The sequence below is a fragment of the Thalassophryne amazonica genome, chromosome 19 (assembly GCF_902500255.1).
Source record: "Thalassophryne amazonica chromosome 19, fThaAma1.1, whole genome shotgun sequence".
Lineage (NCBI taxonomy): Eukaryota > Metazoa > Chordata > Actinopteri > Batrachoidiformes > Batrachoididae > Thalassophryne > Thalassophryne amazonica.
In genome coordinates, this window is record NC_047121.1 from 9,438,990 (window position 1) to 9,451,506 (window position 12,517).

The 12,517-nt window shown below is 41.1% G+C and overlaps 1 protein-coding gene and 1 long non-coding RNA gene across 2 annotated transcripts; both read right to left on the minus strand.

Moving 5' to 3' along the window:
• Positions 1-925: 925 nt before the first annotated feature.
• On the minus strand, positions 926-7,684 carry LOC117501048 (homeodomain-interacting protein kinase 2-like). Its single transcript, XM_034159850.1, has 5 exons — positions 7,535-7,684; positions 7,262-7,381; positions 7,091-7,177; positions 999-1,172; positions 926-964 (listed from the first exon to the last, which is right to left on the minus strand). The coding sequence occupies exons 1-5, from the start codon at positions 7,682-7,684 to the stop codon at positions 926-928; spliced, it is 570 nt and encodes a 189-aa protein (XP_034015741.1).
• A 176-nt stretch (positions 7,685-7,860) lies between these two features.
• Positions 7,861-8,616, minus strand: LOC117532320. The gene is made up of 3 exons (XR_004566837.1): positions 8,353-8,616; positions 8,069-8,260; positions 7,861-7,951 (listed from the first exon to the last, which is right to left on the minus strand). It is a non-coding gene; the product is annotated as an uncharacterized LOC117532320 (long non-coding RNA).
• Positions 8,617-12,517: the final 3,901 nt, after the last annotated feature.

The window sequence follows — 12,517 nt, forward strand, 5'->3', positions numbered from 1 at the left end:
GAACTGATTCAGTTTTCAAGGTCAAAGGTTAAAGTTGAGAGAAATATTGCAAAATTGGAAAAATCTCTATCCTTTTACATTGAACAAATTTTCAGAAATTGATAACTCTTTCAAAAAGATAGAAGTTTAGATACATATTTGCAAAATGCAAAATTTGCACTGTGCACAATTTATCCAGTCACAGCCACAGAAGCCTGTAACTTCTTCTGAGTTATCTGGGTGTCTTGGTGGTTTTCCTCACTCTGCCCCTTCTTGCACAGTCACTCAGTTTTTGAGAACTGTCTACTCCACACTGTTTTACCATAGAGGGCCATACTGTTTGTATTTCTTCATAACTGATGTGAATAAAGTCCTCGTGTTCAGGATCGATTGGAGTAAGCAGGTATAGAAAATGAATGGATGGATGGATTTCTGCTGATGTTCAAACATGTTATAATAGAGAAGATGCATAAATGATTGTAGGAGACAACATGAAATCAATGAGGATAAAATCTAGATGTAGAGTCTGTTAAGTCCTGGATTGTCTCAGTTTTAAGAGTCCACATGACACCGTGAGCAGTATGAAAAAAATCTTCACACATCAAAGCTTTTGAATTTTAAAGTCTTTACTTAGAAATACAAAATCATAATACAATGTACATATTTATTTGTACATATATACACACACACACACACACACATACACACGGGACACACAGACGCTGGGGTCAGCAGAGGCAGAAGCTGCTCCTGAGAGCCTGAGTCAGGCATCTCCTCCAGGTGGTCCTGGTCTCTGCTTGCGTCTCTAAAAATCACAGAAATATTTTGTTAGATTGAATAAAGCAATAAAGATACAAACACTGTGGGAACTGTGGAACATCTGACTCACCAGGCTGGATGGTTGCTGGTTCTCCTTCCTCCGGTATGATGGGGGTGAGGTCCTCAATCAGGTCCAGAGTTTCATCGGCCCAGACAACAGGTTCATCTGCCACAGCCGTCTCTGGACTGTCCTCTTGAACATTCTTCTCCAGAGTGTCCTCTTCCACATCCTTCTCCAGATGGTTCTCTTCCAGGAAGGGATGTTTAAGAACGTCGGCAGGTCTGATCCGCTGTTCACTGTTGAGGTTCATCATGTGTTTCAGAAGGTCCACAAACTCACGACCCTCCTTCTCTGTCGTGTTTGTGTCCATCATCTGGTGAAACAAGAAGTCAGAAAGACATGTCACATGAGCCAAATGCCTGGAGGTCATCAGAAACCCCATAGATCCTGGACAAACCCTCTGTGACATCACCAACATGTTTTCTTTAAAGGGGTTCTGAAGCTCAAATCATGTGGCTTTTGATATTTCCATTTTGTTTGTTCTTACTGAACCTCAGACCATTAATGGATGAAGAGGTGCAGGGGCAGATTCAGGATTTTTAGGGGCCATTTCCTGCATTTTGGTGCCACAAAATACAGGAAATGGCCCCTAATAAAATTTAAATTTTTAGGGGCCATTTTCTGCATATTTTATCCACAAAATGCAGTCACAGAGAAGAGTTACTTTATAACCTGTTTTTTTTTATTAATTTGAACTTGTACAATCTTGAATGTGATTCTATGATGTTATAATAAGTAACAGAAAATATTTGAAGTGTTTGACTGAAAAAGCTGAGCGGCCTTAATGAATCATGCTCTGGGACAAATTTATCTTTACTTGTTGCGAATAGAGTGTTCAGCAAGTTTTTTGGTCAATGATAGGGTGGGTGGGGTGTGGTGGGGTGGGGGGAGCGTGCATCTGGTCCTGAGGTGGAGCAAGACCATGCAGTACCAGGCTGGGATGAATAAAGCCTGAAAATGTTTTCATCTTCGAGTTACAAGCCAAAGCTAATGGGCTAACCTTGGTTTGGGTCTTTTATTAATGCATATTTTAGGGACTGGGTGGTGGGTTTCGTGATGGGTGGCTTTTGAGCTGATATTAAAACTTATGACAAGCTTACTGTCTCAGTAACCTGGAATATCTGTGGCACCAACCTCACCAAGCTGCCCAAACCTGCTAATGGTGCTATTAAACAAATGAAATAAAGAGAAACCTGGACAGAAATGCTGACACAAACTTCTTATATGGTCTTTTTTGTGCCATTAACAGCACAACAATCCACATGATCTCAGATATTTGGAATAAAATGCTCTGGACACAGCTGTCAGTCAAAGTGACCACTCTGCTAATTATTCATAAACTGATGAATCGGGAACAAACTATAGAGGCCAAAACTGCTTTAACATTTTTTTTTTCTGCTTGAAAATTGGACAGTTAAACATGCAGCTCAATGGACAGTGACTCGCTATAGGAGCCAGCCTCAAGTGGCCATTCAAGGAATTGCATGATTTGTTATTTTTGATTTTGCTTGCCTCTACTGGTGGTTGGCTCTCACTGCGGTATTGTATAACTTCCTGTTCCGGAGCACAGCGGTGTTTTTCTGTATCTGTTAGCTGTTTAATCTGCGCAGTTAGATTGATCCAGTTATCTAGATTACGATTTGTTTCCCAGTGTAATCTTTACGTGCCTTAACTAAAGCACTCATTCTGCTGAATCACCTCTAAATTATTTACACATTATTCACTTTGCGTGTTTTTAGGAATCCGCTAGCTTAGCGTAGCTACTAGCTCTTAGCCGATTTAGCATGGCAGCTTCTCCTGTCTCTCCCGCACTTTTCTGCTCTGGGTGTGAAATGTTTAGTTATTCCTCGGCCTCCTTTAGCAGTAACGGTACTTGTAATAAGTGTAGCTTATTCGTAGCTTTGGAGGCCAGGCTGGGCGAATTGGAGACTCGGCTCCGCACCGTGGAAAATTCTATAGCTAGCCAGGCCCCTGTAGTCGGTGCGGACCAAGGTAGCTTAGCCGCCGTTAGTTACCCCCTGGCAGATCCCGAGCAGCCGGGAAAGCAGGCCGACTGGGTGACTGTGAGGAGGAAGCGTAGTTCTAAACAGAAGCCCCGTGTACATCACCAACCCGTTCACATTTCTAACCATTTTTCCCCACTCGACGACACACCCGCCGAGGATCAAACTCTGGTTATTGGCGACTCTGTTTTGAGAAATGTGAAGTTAGCGACACCAGCAACCATAGTCAATTGTCTTCCGGGGGCCAGAGCAGGCGACATTGAAGGAAATTTGAAACTGCTGGCTAAGGCTAAGCGTAAATTTGGTAAGATTGTAATTCACGTCGGCAGTAATGACACCCGGTTACGCCAATCGGAGGTCACTAAAATTAACATTAAATCGGTGTGTAACTTTGCAAAAACAATGTCGGACTCTGTACTTTTCTCTGGGCCCCTCCCCAATCGGACTGGGAGTGACATGTTTAGCCGCATGTTCTCCTTGAATTGCTGGCTGTCTGAGTGGTGTCCAAAAAATGAGGTGGGCTTCATAGATAATTGGCAAAGCTTCTGGGGAAAACCTGGTCTTGTTAGGAGAGACGGCATCCATCCCACTTTGGATGGAGCAGCTCTCATTTCTAGAAATCTGGCCAATTTTCTTAAATCCTCCAAACCGTGACTATCCAGGGTTGGGACCAGGAAGCAGAGTTGTAGTCTTACACACCTCTCTGCAGCTTCTCTCCCCCTGCCATCCCCTCATTACCCCATCCCCGTAGAGACGGTGTCTGCTCCCAGACCACCAACAACCAGCAAAAATCTATTTAAGCATAAAAATTCAAAAAGAAAAAATAATATAGCACCTTCAACTGCACCACAGACTAAAACAGTTAAATGTGGTCTATTAAACATTAGGTCTCTCTCTTCTAAGTCCCTGTTGGTAAATTATATAATAATTGATCAACATATTGATTTATTCTGCCTTACAGAAACCTGGTTACAGCAGGATGAATATGTTAGTTTAAATGAGTCAACACCCCCGAGTCACACTAACTGCCAGAATGCTCGTAGCACGGGCCGGGGCGGAGGATTAGCAGCAATCTTCCATTCCAGCTTATTAATTAATCAAAAACCCAGACAGAGCTTTAATTCATTTGAAAGCTTGACTCTTAGTCTTGTCCATCCAAATTGGAAGTCCCAAAAACCAGTTTTATTTGTTATTATCTATCGTCCACCTGGTCGTTACTGTGAGTTTCTCTGTGAATTTTCAGACCTTTTGTCTGACTTAGTGCTTAGCTCAGATAAGATAATTATAGTGGGCGATTTTAACATCCACACAGATGCTGAGAATGACAGCCTCAACACTGCATTTAATCTATTATTAGACTCTATTGGCTTTGCTAAAAAAGTAAATGAGTCCACCCACCACTTTAATCATATCTTAGATCTTGTTCTGACTTATGGTATGGAAATAGAAGACTTAACAGTATTCCCTGAAAACTCCCTTCTGTCTGATCATTTCTTAATAACATTTACATTTACTCTGATGGACTACCCAGCAGTGGGGAATAAGTTTCATTACACTAGAAGTCTTTCAGAAAGCGCTGTAACTAGGTTTAAGGATATGATTCCTTCTTTATGTTCTCTAATGCCATATACCAACACAGTGCAGAGTAGCTACCTAAACTCTGTAAGTGAGATAGAGTATCTCGTCAATAGTTTTACATCCTCATTGAAGACAACTTTGGATGCTGTAGCTCCTCTGAAAAAGAGAGCTTTAAATCAGAAGTGCCTGACACCGTGGTATAACTCACAAACTCGTAGCTTAAAGCAGATAACCCGTAAGTTGGAGAGGAAATGGCGTCTCACTAATTTAGAAGATCTTCACTTAGCCTGGAAAAAGAGTCTGTTGCTCTATAAAAAAGCCCTCCGTAAAGCTAGGACATCTTTCTACTCATCACTAATTGAAGAAAATAAGAACAAACCCAGGTTTCTTTTCAGCACTGTAGCCAGGCTGACAAAGAGTCAGAGCTCTATTGAGCTGAGTATTCCATTAACTTTAACTAGTAATGACTTCATGACTTTCTTTGCTAACAAAATTTTAACTATTAGAGAAAAAATTACTCATAACCATCCCAAAGACGTATCGTTATCTTTGGCTGCTTTCAGTGATGCCGGTATTTGGTTAGACTCTTTCTCTCCGATTGTTCTGTCTGAGTTATTTTCATTAGTTACTTCATCCAAACCATCAACATGTTTATTAGACCCCATTCCTACCAGGCTGCTCAAGGAAGCCCTACCATTATTTAATGCTTCGATCTTAAATATGATCAATCTATCTTTATTAGTTGGCTATGTACCACAGGCTTTTAAGGTGGCAGTAATTAAACCATTACTTAAAAAGCCATCACTTGACCCAGCTATCTTAGCTAATTATAGGCCAATCTCCAACCTTCCTTTTCTCTCAAAAATTCTTGAAAGGGTAGTTGTAAAACAGCTAACTGATCATCTGCAGAGGAATGGTCTATTTGAAGAGTTTCAGTCAGGTTTTAGAATTCATTATAGTACAGAAACAGCATTAGTGAAGGTTACAAATGATCTTCTTATGGCCTCGGACAGTGGACTCATCTCTGTGCTTGTTCTGTTAGACCTCAGTGCTGCTTTTAATACTGTTGACCATAAAATTTTATTACAGAGATTAGAGCATGCCATAGGTATTAAAGGCACTGCGCTGCGGTGGTTTGAATCATATTTGTCTAATAGATTACAATTTGTTCATGTAAATTGGGAATCTTCTTCACAGACTAAAGTTAATTATGGAGTTCCACAAGGTTCTGTGCTAGGACCAATTTTATTCACTTTATACATGCTTCCCTTAGGTAGTATTATTAGACGGTATTGCTTAAATTTTCATTGTTACGCAGATGATACCCAGCTTTATCTATCCATGAAGCCAGAGGACACACACCAATTAGCTAAACTGCAGGATTGTCTTATAGACATAAAGACATGGATGACCTCTAATTTCCTGCTTTTAAACTCAGATAAAACTAAAGTTATTGTACTTGGCCCCACAAATCTTAGAAACATGGTGTCTAACCAGATCCTTACTCTGGATGGCATTACCCTGACCTCTAGTAATACTGTGAGAAATCTTGGAGTCATTTTTGATCAGGATATGTCATTCAAAGCGCATATTAAACAATTATGTAGGACTGCTTTTTTGCATTTACGCAATATCTCTAAAATCAGAAAGGTCTTGTCTCAGAGTGATGCTGAAAAACTAATTCATGCATTTATTTCCTCTAGGCTGGACTATTGTAATTCATTATTATCAGGTTGTCCTAAAAGTTCCCTAAAAAGTCTTCAGTTAATTCAAAATGCTGCAGCTAGAGTACTGACGGGGACTAGAAGGAGACAGCATATCTCACCCATATTGGCCTCTCTTCATTGGCTTCCTGTTAATTCTAGAATAGAATTTAAAATTCTTCTTCTTACTTATAAGGTTTTGAATAATCAGGTCCCATCTTATCTTAGGGACCTCGTAGTACCATATCACCCCAATAGAGCGCTTCGCTCTCAGACTGCAGGCTTACTTGTAGTTCCTAGGGTTTGTAAGAGTAGAATGGGAGGCAGAGCCTTCAGCTTTCAGGCTCCTCTCCTGTGGAACCAGCTCCCAATTCAGATCAGGGAGACAGACACCCTCTCTACTTTTAAGATTAGGCTTAAAACTTTCCTTTTTGCTAAAGCTTATAGTTAGGGCTAGATCAGGTGACCCTGAACCATCCCTTAGTTATGCTGCTATAGACGTAGACCACTGGGGGGTTCCCATGATGCACTGTTTCTTTCTCTTTTTGCTCTGTATGCACCACTCTGCATTTAATCCTTAGTGATCGATCTCTGCTCCCCTCCACAGCATGTCTTTTTCCTGGTTCTCTCCCTCAGCCCCAACCAGTCCCAGCAGAAGACTGCCCCTCCCTGAGCCTGGTTCTGCTGGAGGTTTCTTCCTGTTAAAAGGGAGTTTTTCCTTCCCACTGTGGCCTTGCCTTACAATATAAAGCGCCTTGGGGCAACTGTTTGTTGTGATTTGGCGCTATATAAAAAAAATTGATTGATTGATTGATTGATTTTGCTTCATTTAACAGGACCAGAGTTTGGGGCTTGGTGGTCACACAGTCAGTGAATTAGACATTGGAGGCATACATTTGTTGAAGGTGGTTGAAGGAAAGACTGAGAGGCCACTAGTGAGCACCTACCTCCATGATGTCCTCCAGACAGGTCAACACAACCTGTCTGGTGTCGGAGAATTTGTGTCCCGTCTCCATCTTCACCAGTGCAGGAGTCTGCAAGAGACTGTGTTAGAGTTAATACTCAGAAAAAAATGGATGGATGAATGTGATGGATGTGATGGTACGATTTGTTGGTACCTTCAGTGTCCAAGTGTCCTGACCGTTGATACGCTGTCTCTCAAAACAGTGGTTGGTGTGTGGTCCCAACCTGAGGAGGTGGTCTGGGGGCAGACCCTGAGTCTCCACGATGAACTTTATCTGAAGACATCAAACAAAAACTTCAAATCTCACTGTACAAACACGGACGTTTCTTTCACAAATTGTTGCCTTTGCAGGAGCAAATGTGTCTGTGTTTACGAAGGCCATGGATTAATAACAAATCCAGGACAATCTGGACAAAAAAGAACTTACCATATCATAGGGATGTTCTCCGGGATACAGGGCTGTTCCAATAGCCAGCTCAGCCACAGACACACCAAGCGCCCACATGTCGATCTCCTCCACGTAGGCCAATCCTAAGTGGACCTCTGGAGCTCTGAGCAAAGAGGAACAGAGCAGCATTACACATCGTCTACCAAAGGATTAATTTTTCCATCAATTTTCAGGGCAGAAACAAACAACTCTGTCAAATGTTCTCTGCAGTATTTGGACTTACTGGTACCAAAAGGTCCCCGCAATAGATGGAGGCTCTGAGATCTGCTGCGCCAATCCGAAGTCAATCAGTTTGACCTTCAGCGGCTGATTGTGGTCGACCACCATAATATTCTGGGGCTTTATGTCGCAATGAATAACACCCAGGGTCTGCAGGTGGAGCAGTGCGGTGGCCATCTGCAGTCACACAAACATTTATTGTTGTTAAGAGAGATGACAACTCCAAATGTCTTACTTTAGTTCCATATATAATGTGGACATTTTTTTTAAATCAAAAAACAAAATCTAACTTACTTGCTGCACAACAGCTCGGAGATCACTGACGGGAAGAGGGTCGTAGTTCAGCTCATCCACGTAGTCATGAAGACTCTGGACCAGGAGTTCAAATTTGAGGCAAATAAGGTCTCCGTGTGTGAAAGCATCGTACCACCTGACGATGTTGGCCTTCTCTGGGTCCAGGGCACGCAGGAGTTCAAGATTGGCAAGCTGTGGAAGACGTGAAAAATCATTTATGAAGGTTTACAATTCATGGCTGAAATAAAACTATCTTTGAAAGTAAAGAATGTGACTGTAATTACCTCTTTCTTTGTCTCTCTAATAATACTGGGCTTGTTCTTTGAGATTTTGATGGCCACGTCCTGATGGGTCACTTTGTGTCAACACTTGGCCACCTTCCCAAAGTTGCCCTCACCCAGAAACTCCTGCACCATGTAAAATGACTGGAGCACATCACCTTCCTTGACGGGGAAATCATCTGTGGGGGGACGAGAGGAGCCGTGAGGCAGAGATCAACACAAAACAGTAAAATACAAGAGCAATTGGAGATTTCTGACGTCCGCCAATCCGGATCTGGATCCAATATTCAGTGGAGTCTTCCAAGAGCTAATATTTATCTGTGTTGCAAATTTAGTGACAATTTTGACATAATCTTTAAAAGCCTATATTATGTGAAACTTGATCCAGAATAAGAATCCGGATCCAGATCACCTCCAATATTTAATGGAGTCTTCCTTGGCCTAATATCTATCTGTGGTGAAAATTTTGTGAAAATCTGTGAAGTAGTTTTGGCGTAATCTTGCTAACAGACAGACAAATAAATAAATAAATGCTGATTTTATTCCATCCTTGACAGATGTAATAACATGTTTAACTTCTTCATCATCAGCCTGCACCAAAATAAACAAATAAAAATAAATTATTATTTATTATTGATTATTTGGTAACATTCAGAATAACAAGTCAGGAGTTTGAACATTTGTCTCACCAGAACCCATCGTGAACCTGATGCTGCTGAAATGTCAATAAACAAACTTCTTCTCAGTGAAGATCAATATACGTCTTTCCTCTTCGACAAACTGCTGCACACTGATGAACTAACGCCACCTGCTGGCTTTTGTGGATTTCAATGTTTGTGACAGTTGGTAACCCTTTGTAACAACGCTTCTGAGCTCCGACGTCATTTGCGCAGCGATTTAGCAAATGGGCGGGGTTAATATGCGTAACGCTGTGGCCCCGCCCACTAACGTGATCGCAGCTTGAAAGACTGTAAAACCCATAAATGCAGACAGGTTATATTTGTTTGTAAATATTGTAAATGACCTATAACAGGTTAAAATAGCTTTAAGGACAAAATATTTTATTTATTTATTTATTTATTATTGTGAACGGCTCCGTTCATGAGTGCTGCTGGGACAGCCAATCAGAGAGCGGAAAAAAAGCGGCAGACATCGACGGAAAAACACGACGGACGACGGAGAAAACCGGAGAAAAGTTAAACAAAAATGAAGGATGACGCCAACAAACACAAACCAAGCCGTAACTTTTTTTTTTTTTGTCCCAAAGTTTTGGAGGAAGTTTGATTCTATATTTTTTTCACGTTGAACGGAGATTTGGTGAGTTGAAACCTTTTTTTCCTTCCATTTTTTATTTTATTTTATTATTTATACTGAACAACTGTCCATCGGTGCACAAACGAAGCTCAGATGTTTAATTGAATTTATATTGGTTATTCAGCTCATTGTGGAAAGTGAGTTTGGTGCAACAGACTGATACGAGCTCCAGTGTCATTGTGGATTTTTATTTATTTTCGGCTTCCATGATGTGAAATTACATACTAGTGATATGTTCTGTCCTTTTATTTTATATTGATACGTGGAACTGTTTGACCCTGATTAATGTGACTTTATTTGGGGGAGGTAATGCTAAAACTAGGTGTATTACTGTAATTTTTACACTGAAAAGGGTATCGACTTCAACTTAGCAAGGGAAGTAGGATTTAAATAGGCCTGACACAAAGTAACAACCTAAAGGATTACTAAATTGACTTGGATTGATAGGAGAAATTATTAAGTAATGATGAAAAAGGGTTTCCAAAAAGTACAGTGGACAAGAAGGGTTTAATTCCTTACTTCCAATAATGGACCCCATCGATTCTGGGTGTGTCTGAGTCTGACTCTGCCCCCAAACAGGTCAAAGGGAATAATGTGATAATTATCCATCAGATGACAAAGTAAAACCTCTTCAAGCATTCTAACGTGCAGATTCAACTTCTGCCTGAGAAGACTCAGATGAACGTATAGCATGGATAAAAAGATGTTATTTTCTTGCACTTTGTCAGTATTTCTGACACTGAATTATTCTGTCTTTTTTATGCAGAATAGAGTGTGGATACCCGAACCGGACCCACTGGGACATGATGGGTTGGGCCAGGTTCAAACAAATTGTTTGAAATAATAATTGGATTCAAATCCAGTCAGGTCAGCACAAAGATTCTAGGAGGCTACACAAAAAGGGTCACTGCATGTGAGAATAATTAGAATAAAATAGAATAGCTTTTATTCACCAAGTATCTGCAGAACACAAGGAATTTGACTTTGGTTTGAGCTGCACTCTCTCTGTAGAGCATGTATAAATATACACTAAACACTGAATAAATCACAAATAAAAAGTGCAAATGAAATGTGCAATAAGAGGATAAAAAAGAATGTGTGAAACAGCCAACATATTGAAGTTGTACATGAGGTCTATGAATGAGTGAGTTTTTTGGCAGGTTAAGTTGTTCATCAGTGTGATGGCCTGTGGGAAGAAACTGTTCCTGTGTCTGGTTGTTTTGTTGTTTCTGGTTGTACAGAGCTGTGTAACATTGACCAGAGGGGAGGAGTTTAAACAGTGTGTGTCCAGGATGTGAGGGGTCTGCAGAGATGTTACCAGCTCGCTTCCTGGTCCGGGACCAATATAAGTCCTGGATGGAGGGCAGGCTGGCTCCAATGATTTTTTTCTGAAGATCTGACAGTTCATTAAAGTCTGTGCCTGTCATGTTTGGAGGCAGAGGGAAACCAAACAGATGGACATGCACAGGACAGACTGGATGATGGTTGTGTAGAAGATGATGAGCAGTTCCTGAGGCAGGTTGAACTTCCTGAGCTGCCTGAGGACGTACATCCTCTGCTGTGTCTTTTTCCTGATGGAGTCTATGTGGGAGGTCCACTTCAGATCTTGGGAGATGGTGGATCCCAGGAACCAGAAAGTGTCTACAGTAGGCACACTGTTGTTGAGGATGGAGGGCGGGGAGTGAAGGTGGGTTCCTCCTGAAGTCTACTATCATCTGTACAGTCTTGAGTGGGTTCAGCTTCAGGTTGTTCAGGTTGTATGCAGCCTCATCACCATTCTGGATGAGTCCAATGATGGTGGTGTTTTTTGCAAACTTCAGGAGTTTAACAGAGGGGTTCCCTCATCTGATCCATTATAACAAGGTGTTAAATCTATCATAAACATACTTTTACAGCTGCTTATAAAGAAGGAATGAACATGCAACTGTTTTACCAAGTTATTACAATGTAAACATTACAAATAATTACCTTTTAGGCTGTTCCAAATGATTTCCACCTTAGCGCATGAGACAGAGACAGGGAAAAAGCTCCAAATGGTCCTCTGTGATTCCAGAAGAGATTAGAGGTGTTTTCAACATCCAAGCTATGACGGAAAATGATTAATCTGCTACAAAATAATCATTTTATATACAGCATCCAGCACACAAAGCAGTTGGAACTGTAGTCCGCAAGAGGGCTGAGCCTGTCCAAAATAGCCTGTCCTGTCCTCGGAGCCACCAGGTATACAGATAATGGCCTTCTAACAGCCTTGCCCTCACCACAAACATGCCTCTTTGTCCTTGTAGTACCTCATACACAAACTGCCCCACGCTGTTGTTGCTAAAATTTCAACTTCTTGAAATTAGCTCCACACTCAGACATGAGCCTCTTTAGCCGAATATTCTGCCTCTCAGAGCCACTGTTCTCCCACATTTGTTGAATAACTGGACTCATACCAAAAAAAACAAAAAAAAAAACATGCTATGTGGCACATGATTCATCATTTCATTATTTGGTGGGACCAGGGCTTAAGTCAGTTGCTAATTTTCAAATAAGGTTAAAGTCAACTAAATAATGATTCATTGAATCAATACAACTAAATGGAGCAGAAGCTTCATAATGAAGCGTTTAAAGGCTTCATGGCTTCAACACTTAAATGAAGCCGATCTGACACCGAATCTCTACTGTAAGCGAAATGAAGCAATGCTTCATAGGAATCAGATTCTGCTCTGTAAGCGAAGTGGAATCAAGCTCCGCTTCATCAGAGTCAGACTCGATCCGTTTCTTCTTCAACAGACAAATGTGAACTAACAGAAATCTCCCATTTGCGTGTGGCCCTTATGTTATGTTACGTGTACAAGGGATGTCACTGTGG

Bases quoted from the DNA above. Each gene is read 5' to 3' on its own strand.
- LOC117501048 (XM_034159850.1), bottom strand. From the start codon at position 7,684: ATGCTGCTCTGTTCCTCTTTGCTCAGAGCTCCAGAGGTCCACTTAGGA. The intron at 7,382-7,534 runs GTAAGTTCTTTT...TGATGTCTTCAG, and splicing joins GAGAACATCCCTATGATATG to ATAAAGTTCATCGTGGAGAC. The intron at 965-998 runs GTTCAAGAGGAC...CGGCTGTGGCAG, and splicing joins AGGACACTCTGGAGAAGAAT to ATGAACCTGTTGTCTGGGCC.